Raw genomic sequence first — 19,444 nt, forward strand, 5'->3', positions numbered from 1 at the left:
AAGTTAAAAACCACTGTTCAGCATATTAAGTGGTATCTGAGGGCTCTAAAACCTAAAGATCATTTTCTTTCTACTGGTTGCACTGTTTTGTTTTCCGTCCTTTTTTGGGGGGGGGGGAGTTAAATAAAATAAGCATGTCTCCATCCTTTATTCCTAAACATTTACTTATGACAAATGTAATAACTGACAGAAATTTTAAAAATATCAGACACTTCTTAAATGTTTTCCCTCGGTTCAAAATTTATCCCTTCTTGTTTTCTCTTTCTTTTAAGATAATTAACTTTTCTTGTTTTAGTTTGAACTATGCAGTGCAAGATTCCTCTGTAGTCTTTCCAAGTGGAAGGTTATAAAACACAAAAAAACAAACAAAAAGAAACTTTATTTATACTATGCCAGGTGAGGTGTCAGAGCCCTGGCATCGGAAAGTGGTTGGCTCATGGGTCATAGGGTTGTAAGAAGAATTTACAGAAGACAGCACAGGTTCGAAAAAGCAAGTTTTATTAGAAAGAAAGAACAATGCAGCAGAAGAGTACAGCAGGGCACCTCAGCAAAAGAGGAATGAGTGGATTTTCCTTAGGGATATTTATGGACCTTAAAGCAGGAGCTTAAAGGGAATTTGGGCCATATTAACCACGTAGGTCATGATAAATGATTACATTTTTAGACATTTTGGTGTCTTAATGTCAGCAAAGGTTGCACTGAGTTTTGACATGCATGCATGGGAGACGTGCAGAAATTTTAGTTACTTACAAGTTTTTGGGAAAGAAGCCTGGACCCAGACGCCAGCTTTAGATAATAGGGGAGCCTAATTACTTCTAAATTCCTCACATAAGGAGTTTTGCCTCTGGACGGCCTGCTTGATGGCTACTAGGTGATCTCTGCCCTCTTCATACTACAAGCTCTTGCACTTGAAAGTGTCATTTGGCCTCGTGACATGTTGTGCCTGGGAATTAGGTGAGAACAGTAGTTGGGCCAAACTAGTGAATCATAAAACCTGTTAATTAGTGCTGGAAAATATTTTTTCCCCCTCACTGTGCCCTTACTCCTATGTAATGTCTTGATAAATTCTGACCTTACTGTTTGGCGTCTAAGAGAAAAAAATCCTAAAGTCCCTGTTACTCCTTCATGCAAAAATGTTCATTGAAAAAAGTAAGGTTTTCCAGTATTTGAAACGTTTTTCTAGCTGGGTGCGGTGGCTCACTCCCATAATCCTAGGGCTTTGGGAAGTGGGGCGGGAGGATTGCTTGAGCCCAGGAGTTTGAGATCCGCCTGGGCAATAGGGGGAGACTCCCATCTCTACCAAAAAAGAAAAAAAAAAAAAAGTCTTAATTAGCTGGGTGTAGTGGCATGTACCTGTGGTACCAGTTACACACAGGAGGCCAAAACAACAACAACAATAACAACAACAACAACAACAACAACAACAACAAACCCAGTAAACCAATCAACCAAACGAACAAAAACCCAAAAAACAAAGACCAAACAAAACAAAAAAACAAACAAAAAACCCCTGCTTTTATTGGGTATTTTATCACACTCAAAGATTTAAATGCAGGTTATATATTTGACAGAATATATAGTTCTCAAAATCAGTCTCACCTCCTAATATTCTTCGAAGTTTCATTACCTGAATGTGTTCTAATTTTCAAAATAAAAATCCAGATTAACACCTTTCTTTAAAACAACTTTTTCTTTAATGGCTTAACTTCACCCAGTTTTACCTGCTAAACAATAAAGGGAAAAATCAAAGAATGAATAGTCTTCTAGGGGTGACAGTTGGTGTTTTAGCACCTGCCTTTATACCTGGGAGGCAGAGATCACAGGTGGTTACATCTCTGTTTGTTCATTTAGTGGACCAGATCCTGTCTTGCTTTTGTCTTTCACTTTTTCCAAAAGGTAAGTTAGCAAGCCTTCTCCATTGTAAGAGAGACCAAATTGAAAATTTGGTCACAACTTTACTACCTAAGAAAAACAACGTTGCTATGCTTCCTGGAGGAGTGATAGAAAATGCATTTTCCTAGAATTAGAAAAGGTTTATTATTTGTCCAGTATTTTAAGAGAAACAAAGGGGTCTCTCTCTCAGGTATTTAGCGTCTATTCTTAACAGTTTTCGATCTCAATCTAGTCCCTTTTGGAATTTATTGTTGCCCTAATTGGAGTATTTTTTTTTTTCTTTTAGTGGGAGAATAAATAAGAGCATTTATTTTTATCTGTTTTTTTTTTTTTTTTTACTTTGCTCTATGGTATCACAGTAGAAAAGTTCAAGTGTAAACAAAAAGCTTTTGATATGTCTAAATGAAGTTTTTCTTAACAGAGGGAATATTAGGCTACATCTTCTGGGATTTAGCAAATGGAATCTGGTAGTAGAAGTCAAAATAATGACCCGAAAATCCTGTGATTTATTTCTTAAAAAATGCTTTTGTATCCAATATATCATTTGATCTACAGCCTCGTTAGCACAGCATGAAAAGGTAGAATTTTCCAAAAGTATACCTGTTTCCATCTGTTGTCTCAACCACCTGTCTCAATTACCGTTTCTACTGAGATTTTTTGTTCATGTTTACCCTTTATTTTCAATTATGTGCGAAAATCAGAGTACTCTCTTATGTCATACAAACTTTAATATCATTTTTTTCCTTTATTCCTTCAGTGGAACCTTAAGTATTGGCATTCCTCAAGATTCAGTTCTTTATCCTCTTTCCTTTTATTATTAACCATGCAAGCCCTTCCTTGGAGATCTTACTTACTTGCAGGGTCTCCTTCAATTGACACTTTCACAAATGACTTTTTTTTCTTGAGACGCAGTCTTGCTCGGTTGCCAGGCTGGAGTGCAGCGGCGCGATCTCGGCTCACTGAAACTTCCGCCTCCCGTGTTCAAGCAATTGTCTTGCCTCAGCCTCCCAAGTAGCTGGGATTACAGGCGCACGCCACCACGCCCAACTAGTTTTTGTATTTTAGTAGAGACGGGGTTTCACCACGTTGGCCAGGATGGTCTCTATCTCCAGACCTCGCGATCCGCCGGCCTCGGCCTCCCAAAGTGCTGGGATTACAGAAGTGAGCTACCGCGCCTGGCCACAAACGACTTCTATGTGAATGTCTCCAGTACTGATCTCTCTCCTCAGAACTTACTTGATGAATTTTTAGATTCACATTTCTAAATTTCTTGTAGGAAGCCATAAATTAGTGTCTTTCAACTAAAGGACATTAAAAGAAGACTAGGGTCAGGTTTAGAGACAGACAAGTTCGTGTGTATGAGTTAATGTTTGCATATACTGCAAAGATAAACCAAATTAATTTTCGATTTTCGTTTCTTTATATTAATCAACTTTTTCTATACGTTAAACTTGGTCCTTGTTTTTAGGTCATATAAGTACAGAAACCCAAGATAGCTTATCATCAGGCTGATAACATGTGCTTTACATTTTTCAGTCTTCCAAACATTTCATAATATGTTATCTTGAATTTCAATAGCACACTTGTATAAATGTTCAACAACTTATAGAAAATATGCATTTCTAAAATTCAAATCAGTTTCCTTAATCGATTTGTCATTATGCTTTAAAATCATTCTTGGATGATGAGTTGGATGACCGAAAAGAATCCCGCACAGTTTCCGAAAGGCTTGTGACGGTAGGTTAGGCTGGACTTTCAACATAAGGGAATATTTACCAAATAAAAGGCCATTGATTTTTGTATTAGACAAAGACATCTGGAAATTGCTAGATGGGTTTAGGGATTCTAGTCACTCTAAGAAGAATATAGAGGTAAGCCACATCTGACTCATGGGCATATTCCAAGTTATCATTTTCCTTCCTACATCCTTACAAGGTTCAAGGAGAATCTGTCAATGGCTCTGAAGCCAGGCTCAGGAGGTGCACTGGTATTCCGCGAATGGGACACTTTGCTTCATTCCTTCAGTATAAGCTCCCCTGCAAGCTTTGTGCAGAGAGGCGGGAAAAGGGGCTATCATCCCCTTAAATGAATAGCCGAGTTAGTGAGTATATAAGATCTATTTTGCTTGTTATTCATTAATGGGGAAGCAAACATAGGTAAAATCACATAATGGTGGAGATTACCCCGTATGAAACAAACTGACCACAGTCACTATGACACCTCCAGCTGGTGACTAGCCTGACCAACCTCCCCGGCTCCGCGCGCCCAGTGGGGGCCCGGGCCGGAAAAGCGCGGCAGGGGGCGTGGCCCCGAGGAGGTGGAGACAAGATGGCCGCCCAGAGCGCTTGGAGGACCTAAGAGGCGGTGGCCGGGGCCACGCCCCGGGCAGGAGGGCCGCTCTGTGCGCTCCCGCTCTATGATGCTTGCGCGCGTTCCCCGCGCGCCGCGCTGCGGGCGGGGCGGGTCTCCGGGATTCCAAGGGCTCGGTTACGGAAGAAGCGCAGCGCCGGCTGGGGAGGGGGCTGGATGCGCGCGCACCCGGGGGGAGGCCGCTGCTGCCCGGAGCAGGAGGAGGGGGAGAGCGCGGCGGGCGGCAGCGGCGCTGGCGGCGACTCCGCCATAGAGCAGGGGGGCCAGGGCAGCGCGCTCGCCCCGTCCCCGGTGAGCGGCGTGCGCAGGGAAGGCGCTCGGGGCGGCGGCCGTGGCCGGGGGCGGTGGAAGCAGGCGGGCCGGGGCGGCGGCGTCTGTGGCCGTGGCCGGGGCCGGGGCCGTGGCCGGGGACGGGGCCGGGGCCGGGGCCGGGGCCGCGGCCGTCCCCCGAGTGGCGGCAGCGGCCTTGGCGGCGACGGCGGCGGCTGCGGCGGCGGCGGCGGCAGCGGTGGCGGCGGCGCCCCCCGGCGGGAGCCGGTCCCTTTCCCGTCGGGGAGCGCGGGGCCGGGGCCCAGGGGACCCCGGGCCACGGAGAGCGGGAAGAGGATGGACTGCCCGGCCCTCCCCCCCGGATGGAAGAAGGAGGAAGTGATCCGAAAATCTGGGCTAAGTGCTGGCAAGAGCGATGTCTACTACTTCAGGTATCTCCCTGGGGGGAGGGGGTGGCGGGGTCAGGGGTCAAGAGCGGGCTTGGACAGGGTATGCCAGGATGAGAGCTGGGGCCCTGGGGGCATCTGGCAAGGACAAGCTGGTTTGGTGGTGGAAGGTGGCGGAACTCTTGGGTGAGAGTTGACCCCAGTGCGGTGGGAGGCAGTGTCAAAAGGTGAGGGCCCGCAGGAGTGAGTCTTATGTGGAAGGCGTCAGGGAATATGGTTGGCGAAGAAAGGGTTACCCTGGCAGGGATGGTTAGTCCACTGAAGGGTTAAAAGGAGGTGTAATTCATCGAAACTATAAAACCCAGTCACTGTTGGCTCCTGTCCCAGCCTGTCCCAGATTCATCATCACAAGTGTTTAATCATGCACATGTGGAAGAATTAGCTATCTCCAGTAACAAGGTTTCATTTACTTCATCCAAGAAAGTTTTGTATAAAGCAGCTATTTGGAATGCCTGAAGTTGTTTTGGAACTTCCTTGGTTTTGCAGAATATACTCTTTTGAAACTGACACACTGTACTAAGTTTTTAGATTCCTAGACCAAAATTTGCTCCCCAGGGAACATTTGTCAATGTCTGGAGACATTTTCGGTTCTCACACCTGGGGAGGGTGTGATACTGGCATCTAGTGGGTAGAGGCCAGAGATGCTGCTACATATTCGATAATACGAAGAAGCTCCCACAACAAAGAATGATCTGGCCCAAAATGTCACCTGTGCTGAGGTTGAGACATCCTGTTTTACATGATTCAAGGTTTTTCACCTTAATGTGATCTTGCACTGCCGTGGTCATGCCGCTCATGTCTTTAGTTTGTGTGACCCAGTAAGCTCAAGAAAGTGCCTATGGCAGTTGACATCCGTGGACTTAATACACATTTACTAAATTTTGTAATAAGCCATCCTATTGATAGAAGATAATATAAACTTGTATTCAGTAGTTTGGAGATACGTGTTTGTGGAGTGATTGAAGCATTTTTCAGTGAATGTATATGGCTATTGGAGACAATTGTCATTTAGCTATTGTAATAATGTTATGAAGGATTTCCTGTCCTCTACAAGAAGTTCTGGGAAAATGTGTCTGTACACATACCATGCTTATGAACTGAAAATACTTTTAACTAGATTGAAAAGGTTAAAGAAATGTACATACGCATGTATACACACATACGCACACACAAGAATGTGATCACTGCTTGTGCAGCATGTAAATACGAACACATTCCTGATGGTTGCTATATATGGATGAGTAGTTGTAGTGAGTTCACTTCACCTCAGCTAAAAAACAAAATAAGAGTGATGTTTCATTAGAACTTAGTTTTCCACTTGATCTGGACCCTCATCTTGAAACCTCATATGATAAAATGGAGGACTTATTTTAAATATATGAAGGTGATATTCGCCTGTGGTCCCAGTTACTCACGGGACTGAGGCGAGAGAATCTCTTGAGTCCCCGAGTTCGAGGCTGCAGTAACCTATGATTGTGCCTGGGCGATAGAGTGAAACCCCGTCTCTTTAAAGAAAAAAAAAGAAAAAAGAAAAAATGTGATAGTCTTGGTTTGTATTTCCTCATCATTAAATATTTGATTTAATGGTTAGAAAGTTATTGTGAGCACTTTCACAGGTCCTCCCTCAGGCTATGGGGCCAGGATTTGGTAGCTGGTGCTAAGAGAAAACCTTTGATGGCATCTTTGCCCTGGGACTGTACCAGTGGCAGCTGTCATTCAATGGGACAATTTCTTCTGATTAAAAAAAAAGTTATTGTGGTTAAAAAAAGATTAGTCCTCTCAAGTTCATTAGTTTCATTTAGTGCTGTTCATAATTGTCCGTTTTCTAGTATTCTTTCATTAACAGAGCATTCTGTTTTCTTTCTAAGCAGGCAGTCTTCATAACCTGTGAACTATGTGCTGATGTCTTGTAGGCAGTTATATTTGACAAGATTATTCTGTGTCTGTGATTGAACTCCTTCAGGAATAGATGACTAGTCTGTTCACAGTAGACCATCTTAAACTTTGAATTTTACTCTCTATGGTAGTTCTCCTGGGATTTGGTTTGTTTGGTTTTGGGATGATGTATTCAGACTAACTTTGGGTATTGCAAAGGTTTTTGTTTGTTGGTTTTTCTTGTAGTTGGAAGAGTTATTTCAAGAAATCAGATTGTTGTAGTGCTCATTTGGATTTGTGGCCACTTAACATTTTCTTGAATGTGTTGTAAATTTTCTGATGTTAAATTTGAACACCTCTCGGGTTCAAGTGATTCTTCTGCGTCAGCCTCCCAAGTAGCTGGAACTACAGGTGCCTGCCACCATGCCTGGCTAATTTTTGTATTTTTAGTAGAGACAGGGTTTCACCGTATTGGCCAGGCTGGTGTCGAACTCCTGACCTTGTGATCCACCCACCTCGGCCTCCCAAAGTGCTGGGATTACAGGCGTGAGCCACCAGGCCTGGCCATTAAATTTTTAAATACAAATTTAATAAGTTGTTTTTTTTTATTTGAGACGTAGTCTTGCTCTGTCACCCAGGCTGGAGTGCAGTGGTGTGATCTCGGCTCACTACAAGCTCTGCTTCCCGGGTTTGCCATTCTCCTGCCTCAGCCTCCTGAGTAGGTGGGCGCCTGCCACCACGCCCGGCTAATTTTTTGTATTTTTTAGTAGAAACGGGGTTTCACCGTGTTAGCCGGGATGGTCTCGATCTCCTGACCTCGTGATCTGCCCGCCTGGGCCTCCCAAAGTGCTGGGATTACAGGCGTGAGCTATCAAGCCCCCCCCATATGATCAATTTAAAACAAACTTTCTAAATAAATGCATCTTAAGGCAAGTCGCAAGCCAGTATAGTGGTAGTTACTCTCTATGATTTGCCTTTTACTTATTTATGTAAAATGGAAAGGACACATTGAACAGATTTGTGCCAAACCTGTTTCATTCAGGGCCTAAAGGAGCATTGTCTGCTGTTTATTTACTGTCTACAGAGGTTCAGTTACTTTGCAGGATTGTTAAAACAACCAGTCTTGTTTTTCTTCTGAAAGGTTACATTCTGAGGCAGTAAGATACATGTATGTAGCATAATATGATGATTGTGATACAGTAATTTGACTGTAGCTTTTTGTGATGAATGATGGCAGTCACTTATTGTAAAGAAAGACAAATTATTTTTCAGCTTACAGTGTCACTGCTTTACATATTAGTGTCCCCATGTATACTCCACCCTTTAAAAATTCCATTAGTTCACCGAACACCGACTATCTGCTAAAAGTGGATTAAGAGTTAATTCTCCTGTTGGTAATGTGAACACCTGCACCCAGTTGTTCACACAGATTCTAATAATACTAACCCCTGAATTAGCCTGCCCCTGGGGAGATTAATTTAAACAAATCTGTGCCTGTTAATGTAGGGTGTGGCAGGCACTTATTAATTGGACTGAAATTAAGCTCATCGAGAAAGCCTCAAATTTTGGTAGTGTGTTTTTTGGCTGCTTTTTTGAAACTGCCAAGTTCTAATAGGAAGGAGTGCCCTAGTTGCCAGTTAAGCAATATAATTATGCCTTCTGTCAGGATTACTGATAGTGTTGTGGCGGTTCATATATTATCATCCAGTGTGTTTGTTTAAAAGGGTGTGGTTTGACTGGATCCATTGGTGTATTTTCTGAAAAAGTTTGTTGCCATCATTTGAAACCATTATTTGAACAGTAATTTTCTAACTTGTCTTCTTGACTCCTGTCATTTCTAGTTGCTTGCATTTTCTTCCTCACATAGTCTTTGTTTAGTAGCCCTCTCCTGCCCTTTTTAAAAAATCATGTCTAGGCTGGGCGCCGTGGCTCATGCCTGTAATCCCAGCACTTTGGGAGGCTGAGGCGGGTGGATCAAGAGGTCAGGAGATTGAGACCATTCTGGCTAACACGGTGAAACCCTGTCTCTACTAAAAATACAAAAAAATTAGCCAGGCGTGGTGGTGGACGCCTGTAGTCCCAGCTGCTCTGGAGGCTGAGGCAGGAGATAGGCGTGTTGTCCCAGCTACCTGTGAGGTGGAGCTTGCAGGGAGGCGAGATCACGCCACTGCACTGCAGCCTGGGCGACAGAGTGAAACACAGTCTCAAAAATGTGTGTGTGTGTGTGTGTGTGTGTGCGTGCGTGCGCCATTTGTTGCTAAAGACTAGTATGATGCTTCAAGAGCATGAATTCTCAATCACTGAGGTTCAACCATGCTCCTCCCCTCATTTTGGTTTGCCTTTAAAAACAAACAAACAAAAAACAAATGGACCCTCCATGTAGGCTCTGTAGAAAACTGACTGAGTGGACCCAGGTAAGGAATGTGACCATTGTCACAGTTCTTACATATTTGAGTTAGTCTTCTTGGCTTTCAGTAAAAAGCCTTTTCTGATATTGTCCTCTTTCTCATTATTCCTATGTAGTTAAACTTGGTGTCTCTTGTATAACTCTCATATTCATTTACTTAGAACTTGTGGCTTTCTCACATAGCTGTTTTTCCCCTCGACACAATGCTGAACACACAGGTGCTAAATAAGGATTTATCAATTGATATTCCACCTAACATTTTGTAAAACAAGCCTTAAAATGACTTCGTAGTTTTTTTGCTTTATTTCTGTTCCTGTGGTGGTGTGTTGGGATAAAATTGGTTGAGATATTTTATTAATAAGGCTACACATTTTGTAGTTTCTAGTTTTCATCATCAATGTGAGGGTACTGCAGAAAACCTTTCTCTGGGATTTTGAATATTAGAGATACAGTGAAAATGGTAAATAGGATGCTCAGTGCACAGACACAAGTGAGAAACTGGCATTTGAATTTCATCGACTGTGTAACATAGGGTAAAGTAGTGTAGGGTCTTCTGTGCCTTAATTCTATGTGTATTTGTGTTACAGCTCTCAGAATTTTGGCAGCTGTTAGTATTATTTTGCTAAATGCTTTACATGAATTGTCATTTTTTTTTTTTTTTTGAGACGAAGTCTCACTTTGTTGCCTAGGCTGGAGTGCAATGGCGCAATCTCAGCTCACTGCAACCTCTGCCTCCTGGGTTCAAGTGATTCTCCTACCTCAGCCTCCTGAGTAGCTGGGATTACAGGTGCACACCACAACGCCCGGCTGATTTTGGTATTTTTAGTAGAGACGAGGTTTCACTATGTTGGTCAGGCTGGTCTTGAACCCCTGACCTTGTGATCCGCCCACCTCAGCCTCCCAAAGTGCTAGGATTACAGGCGTGAGCCACCGCGCCCGGCCTATCATATTGGATTCTTATAACCCTATGAAACATAGGTACAATTATCTCCATTTTACAGATGGGGAGTTAGCAAAGGGAAGTAGCGTGCTTGGGGTTGTATAGCTGGTAAGTGCAAATTTACAATCCTGAAGCGGGTGGTTTAACCTCAGAACTCCTAACCACCATGCTCTGTTGCACGGCATAGAGATCCCTACTTGTATTCTCAAATATTACAACACCCCATGTCTAATCTACTTTATTGGGCTTAGTGTGCCGTTAAAATAATGTGATTATTTACTATTACACTTGTATCCTGAAGATGTCAAAGGGTAAATTTTAAATCCTATTTGATAGTGAAGCTATTGTACCAAAGTATAACCCTCCAGCTTTATATAATCCTGGAGGGGAAAAAAAAAGTAATAAATCCACATAATTTAAGCAGTATTGTTCTGGGTAATAAAAGTGATCAATTTGTTCAAAAATATTCTCTCTTTGATAAATGTTCAACCTAGGATTACCCTGTTATTTCTCAGATATTGAGGTTTGAGATACAGTTGAAATACACCCTACAGATCAATTTTTTAAAAATCTCTGGTTGGAGGAAAGAAAGAAATGCATTATTTATTAAGAGCTTAATTGCATAATAGAAAGTTTGTCTTGCTTTTAGTCTTTTCTCTTGATGTTGTGTGATTGAAGCCTGCATCCAGAAATGAAAGACATAGGTGTGGTGGAGATTATGCTCTGAGACATCTTCCTTAGCTGTACTATCACATCTTTTTGTGAGACGCCAAAGGAATTTTTGTTAGGGTGCGGCGTTGCTGTCTGTCCTGCATCTGATTTTTAGAATCTGGCATGCAAAGTCTCACCTGCCCCAACACCCACAATACCTGTATTAGAGGAAATACATAGCTCAAAGGAACTGATGCATATACATTCTAAAAATAGTCTCCAACAGAAATTGGTAGTTTTTTTTCACATTGCTTTTAAAAATGTTATTAATGAGATATACAGTCATTTTTTCATAATTTAGTTTTAATCGAATTTTAAAGGAAGTGATGCTTTTTTTGATTTTGTTTTTTAGATTCTATCGTGGGGCTCATAGAAGTTCATAACTCTTTCACTCATGTTTAAAATCTTCTCAAGACTTCCGTGATGAATTAGAAATAAACGATAAACTCTTCCTGGATTTAGTGTTTGGCTGGGAATCTTAATGCCTCTTACAGCTCTTGTGTATTGATCTTTCATTGTTCTTTGCCATTTCCAGTGAGAAATGATGGGGAAAATTTTGTAATATGATGTTTTACTTAATTTTATCAGAACTTCTAAAAACTAAAACTTCCCAAGGAAGGAGAATAAAATTATGGAATAGAATGAAGTTTGAATAATATCTGCAGATTTCATGATTTTGTCCTGTCTTCTTTCTCAGTATAATACAAATTCAAACTCATTTTGAGAACTTGGTGTACATAAACTCTATGTGAATATAAATACTAAAACTTAAAATTAGATTTTAAAGTTGAACACTTAGGACTTCTCAGGAATAATTGAGTGTTTTACAGATGTGAGGAAGAACATCATCCCCCTATTTTATTTTATTTTATTTTGAGATGGAGTTTTGCTCTTGTTGCCTAGACTGGAGTGCAGTGGTATGATCTCCACTCACTGCACCCTCTGCCTCCTGGGTTCAAGTGATTCTCCTGCCTCAGCCTCCCAAATAGCTGGGATTACAGGCACGTGCCATCATGCCTGGCTAATTTTGTATTTTTAGTAGATGGGATTTCACCATGTTGGCCAGGCTGGTCTTGAAGTCCTGAACTCAGGTGATCCGCCTGCCTTGTTGGCCTCCCAAAATGCTAAGATTACAGGCATGTGAATGCTGAGATTACAGGCATGAGACACTGTGCCTGGCCCATCATCCCCTTTTGAAGATTTTTTGTTAAATGCTGTATCTTGGTATTCTTTTCTTTGTTATTTTTACAGTGGAAGAATGGATAGATAAGCAAGGATGAATGTCGCTAAAATTCTTTTTAATAGGCATTCATCTCTTTTAAAAAGCCTTTTGTAGAGTCCCCTAGCAGAAATGGGAAGCTCCTATGGCATTTGAGTATAATTCTGTTAACTCTTACCACATTTGCTTTAAGAAATAGCTGGCAAGTCTTTGTTGCCCATGAGATTCTGAACCTCCTCAAGGTCAGGAGCTGCATCTGATTCATTTTTGAATCTTCAGTATCCAGCACAGTCCCAGGTATAATATGGAACATTTTTGATAAATCCTTGTTAAATGAAGCAAATAGTAAATACATTTCTCTATTAATCAAAAAACTTGCGGTTAATCTGGCTGTGTACATAGGCCTGCCTGCCCTTATAGGGGCTGTTTTATGTCCCCTGCAATTACCAGCATCCTGCCTTGCACTAAATCAGATAAGCAAATATTGAATAGCTGAAGTAAATGTAATTTTTTTCCTCAAACTTGTATATGTGTAGTGTTGATGTATATATATTACCTATAGGCTTTTAGGTCTAATATGATTTATAGGACTTTTGATTTCATTTTTAATATTAAAATTCTTTTATATTTTGCTTGAAAAAATCTACAAGGGCTGGGTATGGTGGCTCACGCCTATAATTCCAGCACTTTGGGAGGCTGAGGTGGGTGGATCACCTGAGGTCAGGAGTTCGAGACCAGCCTGACCAACATGGTGAAACTCCATCTCTACTAAGAAATATAAGAAAAAATTAGCTGGGCGTGATGGCGGGTGCCTGTAATCCCAGCTGTTCAGGAGGCTGAGGCAGGAGAGTCGCTTGAACCTGGGAGGCGGAGTTGGCAGTGAGCTGAGGTCACGCCATTGTACTCCAAACTGGGCAACGAGCAAAACTCCATCTCAAGAAAATAAAAAATAAAAATAAATAAAAAATAAAAATAAATAGAAAAAAAAAGAAAAAGGCGGGGCGCGGTGGCTCACACCTGTAGTCCCAGCACTTTGGGAGGCCGAGGCAGGCAGATCACGAGGTCAGGAGATCGAGACCAGCCTGACCAACATGGTGAAACCCCTTCTCTACTAAAAATACAAAAATTAGCTGGGCATGATGGCATGCACGTGTAATCCCAGCTACTTGGGAGGCTGAGGCAGGAGAATCACTTGAACCAGGGAGTTGGAGATTGCAGCTAGCTGAGATCGTGCCACTGCACTCCAGCCTGGCAGCAGAGGGAGACTCCATCTCAAAAAAAAAAAAAAAGAAAAAAACATATCTTCAGAAATTGCTTTTGTATCATCTTGGAAGCCTATGTTTCTATCTAATTTTAACTAATTTATTTTTTCTTTTGCTATAAATGTGAAGCATTTGTTACAGTATCTTGAAAGTAGAGTGGTCTGTATTAAAAAAGAAGAGAAAAATGAAGTAAAAGTGGATATACAAAAAACATGTTGCAACTTTTTACTACCAGATTCCTGAGTCACATAAACTTACCCTGTCAAGTTACCGTAACAGTTTCCAAATGCTTTCCTTACACTTGCGGGCTTAAGTATTTGAGGACCAGTATGTGTGCGCATAGACTACACTTCGGTTGTCCTGGTTTAGAATAAACAATGGGAACTTTTGAGTCAAAAGATTTGGGCTTGTATCTTGCTTTACTGTGTTAATCTTGGATGGATAAGTTTTTGTAAGCCTTTATTTCCTCAACTATAAATCTAGTGTAAGAATTCTACCTCGTGGAGGCCAGGCACGGTGGCTCATGCCTTTAATCTCAGCACTTTGGGAGGCCAAGGCGGGCGGATCACGAGGTCAGGAGATCAAGACCATCCTGGCTAACACAGTGAAACCCCATCTCTACTAAAAATTACAAAAAATTAGCTGGGCATAGTGGTGGGCGCCTGTAGTCCCAGCTACTCTGGAGGCTGAGGCAGGAGAATGGTGTGAACCTGGGAGGTGGAGCTTGCAGTGAGCCGAGATTGCACCACTGCACTCTAGCCTGGGTGACAGAGCTAGACTCTGTCTCATAAATAAATAAATAAATAAATAATAAAAGAATTCTACCTCGTGGAATTTTTTTGAGATTAAATGTGCTTGCCATGTGTAGGTGGTTAGTGCATCAGTAAAGTGTTAGCTCCTTTCTCTTCTTTTAATTAACCAACAGAAATAGAAGTGCATGCTTGGTATTTATGTGAAGGTTTACTGTCTTTTGTTGTATTTTGAATGTGATTAGGGCAGACCTTAGGTTATAAAGGTTCCCCAGAGCTTAAAAAATATATTATCTATGGGTCAGGTATGGTGGCACATACCTGTAATCCCAGCAGGAGGATTGCTTGAGGACAGGAGTTTCAGACCAGTCTGGCTAACATAGTGAGACTTTTGTCCCTACAAAATTTTTTTTTTAATTAGCTGAGCATGTTGGCCTGAGCCCATACTCCCAGCTACTCTGGAGGCTGAGGTGGGAGGAGGATTCCTTCAGTGGAAGAGTTCAAGGCTGTAGTGAGCCACAGTTGCTCCACTGCACTCCAGCCTGGGCGACAGAGCGAGACCCTGTCCCCCCCCCCCAAAAAAAAAAGTATGTATATATATATATATATACACACACACACATATATATAATATGTATGGGTTATAAAAGTAACCCATGCTCAGTGGGAAAGTTGGGAAAATACAGAAGAGGATAGCGAAGTAATGACAGTCATTATTATAGTCCCAAAGAGAACTACTGTTTTATCAGGCAATGTTTGTTGTTGAAAGAAAGAAAGAGAGAGAAGAAGAGAAGAGAAAAGAGAACCACTATTAATTTTGACGTAGTAGCTTCCAGTCTGGTTTTTGGGCATATTTGTTTAAGTAAATACTAATATGTGTGTGTATGTATATATGTAAGATATATGTGTAAGGATATATATGTGTATACACACACACATATACCTACATACACACACTTTTTTTTTTGAGACGGAGTCTCGCTGTGTCGCCCAGGCTGGAGTGCAGTGGCGCGATCTCGGCTCACTGCAAGCTCCGCCTCCTGGGTTCCCGCCATTCTCCCGCCTCAGCCTCCGTGTAGCTGGGACTACAGGCGCCCGCCACCGCGCCCGGCTAGTTTTTTGTGTTTTTAGTAGAGACGGGGTTTCACCGTGTTAGCCAGGAGGGTCTCGATCTCCTGACCTCGTGATCCGCCCGCCTCGGCCTCCCAAAGTGCTGGGATTACAAGCTTGAGCCACCGCGCCCGGCCTACACACACTTTTAATTATGGAAAAGTTCAGACATAGGCAAAAATAGATGGAAAAGTATAATGAGTTCCTATATAATCATCCAGTTTTAACAGTTACCAACTCCTGGCCTGTCTTGTTTTATCTGTATTCACCCCATTCTCCCCAGTTATATTTTGAAATAATTCCCAAACATACTTAATTTCTGAAAGTGTTGTAGCAGTGTCCAGTCCCCAATTCAACCAAAATAACCAGTGTTTTTCTTTTTTTCCTTTTTCAGAAAGCAAATGCCTTAAGGATGAGACTAGGTAGAATTCTACATATGGTTCATTTTTCACATTTTAGTGGCACACCCTGGTTTTTAATTTTTTAACAAACTGATATAGAGCAGTGGTCCCCACCTTTTTTGGCACCAGGGACCAGTTTTATGGAAGACGGTTTTTCCATGGATCCCGAATGGTTTTGGGATGAAACTGATCCACCTCTGATAATCAGGCATTAGTTAGATTCTCATAAGGAGCATGCAACCTAGATTCCTCATATGCACAGTTCACCATAGGGTTCATGCTCCTATGAGAATCTAAAGCTGCCACTGATTTGACAGGAGGCAGAGCTCAGGCTGTAATGCTCGTCTCCTGCTGTGCCTCCTGGTTCTTAACGGACCATGATCAGTGTCCAGGGCTAGGGCTTAGGGATCCCTGAAATAGAGATAATACTATTAGCTATAGTAATTTACTGTAGTAAATTTTTTCCTTATTCATACTTTAAAAATAATCCCCCCCCCCCATCCTTCCCACTCAATCCCACTGCCAAGGAATTTTTTTTAAATTTTTGTTTTGAGACAGGGTCTTGCTCTATTGCCCAGGCTGGAGTGCAGTGTTGTGATCATTGCTCACTGCAGCGTCGCCCTCCCAGGGTCAAGCAATCCTCTCACCTTAGCCTCCTGAGTAGCTGGGACTACAGGCATGTGCCACCATGCTCGGCTAATTTTAGTGTTTTTTGTAGAGGCTGAGTTTCACCTTTTTTGCCCAGGCTTGTCTTGAACTCCTGGCTTAAGTGATCTGCCCACCTCGGCCTCCCAAAGTACTGGGATTATAGGTGTGAGCCACTTTTTTGCCTGACCAGCATATTCTTTAATGCTCAAATTTACTTGCCCAGAGTCTTGATTTTTTAAAAGCTTTCCTATTTTGGGGGCAAATCTTCAGCTAGCATACTTAATGTTTAAACAAAATAGAGAAATTTTCTTACATACATACAAAAGTAGTGGGAACTACCCAGCTTAAACAATTTGTCAACACATGGTCAATCTTATTTCATCCCTATCCCAATTTACTACTCCTGACCCAACCTTCATTATTTGAAGCAAATCAGACATTGAATAAGTTCATTCATAAGTAAGTATTCAATATGCTATTTGAGAAGATTTAACTTGTGAAAATTTTCTAGCAATGTAGAACTCAGTGCTTCAAAGCTAGAATGAGGCCAACAGGCAGTTCATGACTATTTGCGTAACATAGGCAATAATTACTATATGGGTTCAGAGGAAAGAAAATTCCTATTACTGGGTTCTGTGAAGGCTTTATGGAAGAGGTAGTATATAAGGTGGATTGGTATTTCTGGGCTCTTGGAGACTGGGCATAGCATCATGCATTATGGACCAAGTAAAAGATATGGTTCTTGCAAAAAACTGTGGAAGCCATTTAGACTATTCAGAATAGAGTGATTCAACCAATATGGCTGGAGCAAAGGTCACTAGGTAAGAGTGGAAAGTAGGGTTGAAAGGTTAAGAGGAGGCCATAGGACCAACATAGAGAAACCCCGTCTCTAAAATACAAAAAATTAGCTGGGCATGGTAGTGGGCTCCTGTAATCCCAGCTACTTGGGAGGCTGAGGCAGGAAAATCGCTTGAAGCCAGGAGGTGGAGGTTGCAGTGAGCTGAGATCCCACCTCTGCACTCCAGCCTGGGCGACAGTGCGAGACTCCATCTCAAAAAAAAAATGAAAAAAAAGCGGTGAGGCCATAGGAAAAAGGATCTAAAACGCAGGCCTAAGATGTTTGGCTCTCTTTTTTGCTAATGGGGTAAAAGTCCACTGAAAGCTGTTAAGCCAGAGCTGTGGTCAAAGTGGTGTTTTAGGAAGGGCCATGTGGATAGTGTAGAATGCAAAGAGACTAGCAAAATTAACTTATCATGATGATTTAGACCTGAGGTGATGCAGACGATTTGGGCAGTGGCAATGGAAAGGAAGGCTGGGTTTAAAGGTGATCACTTAGAAAGTGATCAGACATGGTAGATATGAATAAAATAAGAGTAGATAAAATCTATCAGGGACAAGCTGTAGAGGAGTGCTGAGGATGGTGCATTGTAGTAAAGCCCTACATTTAAAGATTAAGGGGAAAGGAGTTAAGGAGGTTTGGGGGGCTGACTTAGGTAGGCTTTTCTCTTGTGTGTGTGTGTGTGTGTGTGTGTGTGTGTGTATATGTGTGTGTATGTGTATGTGTAGCAGTGATATACATTCTTTTCATTTGGCGAGTTTCTGATTGTTTTGTATCTAAGTACAAAACACTAATTCTAATTTCATGTTTTTAGTCTCAGATGAAATTTGATTTCTGAAGAAAATTGTTATTTAAAGTTAGGGAAATGTTTCTTTGAATACTTACTCTTGTAAGTAAGAAGTAAGCGTTAACATTTAAAGAGGTTTAAAAAAAAAAGAAAGTTGATGTTTCTTTTAGTCTCAACATTTCCAGTGCTGTAACTTAAAGAATTTTTAGTATGGAGATTTTTTTTATTCCCCATAAAGTATTTTCTGATACTGATGGGAAGTGATGTGCCTCTGAACATGCTGTTTAGGTGTCTAGCCACCTGCCATCTGTGACACCCCTTGTCACTCACAGGCCATTTCATCTTATTCCAATCTAGTGGCTGCTACCCCTATCATGTTAGAAATTGATTTGAAAATAGACTTGTGTTTATTTAAATCTCTGGTCTCCTCATAATGGTTTGACTGAACACTATGATTATCCATGTTATCAAAGAAACAAGAAAAAGTATCTTCTGCTGTATTAGAGTAGTGGTTTCAGAGTAGAGTTTCACATGCAAGCAGCAGGTCTTCTGGAGATACAATTTTATGTCATAGACTGAGAGGGCATATTATAGTTGTCTAACTCAGGTAGTGGTAATTACAAGTAAGTTCACAGTGCAACAAATTGTGAATACCACTAAATTAAAGTGAGCGTAATCGGAGTATTTCTGTTTCAATTACTTTTTTTTTTTTTTTTTAAGATTTGAAAATCAGTTGCCACATAAAATTCCTTTCTTCTTGATAATAGAAACTTCTAATAGAAACATTAAAACTGGTAAGATGGAGTTAGGCTTAAAAATTGCTTTGAACAGTTTAATTGAAATGAAAAGAGGTCAAGACATAGTTTAAAAGTGATAACGTTTATTTTTGTTATTTTTATTTTTAAGTGATGAAATGTTCTTATGTGAATGGGAAAGATACAATTCATGTTTTGATTTTCAATTAGTATGTTTCTTCAGGGCTTTTTTCAGAGTTTATTTAAATAGTGGGTAGAAGAAGTTAAAGGTGTGATCACAGTTGGTTCAGGAATGGTGTATCTAGGGGGCAGTTGATAGGGAATTTTTTTTTTTTGTGGTTGAAAGTGAAATAGTATTTCATTACTGGGATTAGAAGTAATCATAATGGGCAGAGAAAACTGAAAATGACTAATATCCTTTACTCAGTCTTCTAGAGTTAAACAGGTTTTGAACTTCCCTAAGTTACGAATTGATGCTTTTAAAATAAAAGCTTAGTCACTTTCAGTCTTGGTGTTTCTGAGATCAGGACCTACAGCAGCCATTATTGAGGGTAGACAGGTTATTAAATTTAATCACTTTGGGTAAGAGTAGAACTTAGGTGACAGTCTTTTTGTTCATCTAGCATTTATTTCCTCAGTTTGCCTCTCCCAAGGTCAGTTTGCCCCTGTACAGATGGTGTGTATATCATCTCATGGGCAGAATTCCTACTTAACCATTCCCTTGGGCCTTGCCGTCCTCCATGTTTGCTTTCAACTCCTGAAG

General features: G+C 41.3%; 1 protein-coding gene and 1 non-coding gene across 3 annotated transcripts in view; both read left to right on the forward strand.

Annotated features, from left to right (window-relative positions):
• The first annotated feature begins 4,190 nt into the window (after window positions 1–4,190).
• Window positions 4,191–19,444, forward strand: part of MBD2 (methyl-CpG binding domain protein 2) — a 69,199-nt gene continuing 53,945 nt past the window's right edge. The window contains exon 1 of one of the 2 annotated variants that reach the window (XM_010375358.2): window positions 4,191–4,964. In XM_010375358.2, coding sequence (XP_010373660.2) covers window positions 4,420–4,964 — 545 coding nt within the window. In that variant the 5' untranslated portion in view covers window positions 4,191–4,419. The remainder of the gene's footprint in view (window positions 4,965–19,444) is intronic. The other variant, XM_030925914.1, reaches the window with a different exon arrangement.
• LOC115895569 lies at window positions 6,581–6,709 on the forward strand. The gene has a single exon (XR_004055761.1). It is a non-coding gene; the product is annotated as a small nucleolar RNA SNORA30/SNORA37 family (small nucleolar RNA).

This window comes from Rhinopithecus roxellana, chromosome 21 (assembly GCF_007565055.1).
Source record: "Rhinopithecus roxellana isolate Shanxi Qingling chromosome 21, ASM756505v1, whole genome shotgun sequence".
In the NCBI taxonomy this organism is placed as follows: Eukaryota; Metazoa; Chordata; class Mammalia; order Primates; family Cercopithecidae; genus Rhinopithecus; species Rhinopithecus roxellana.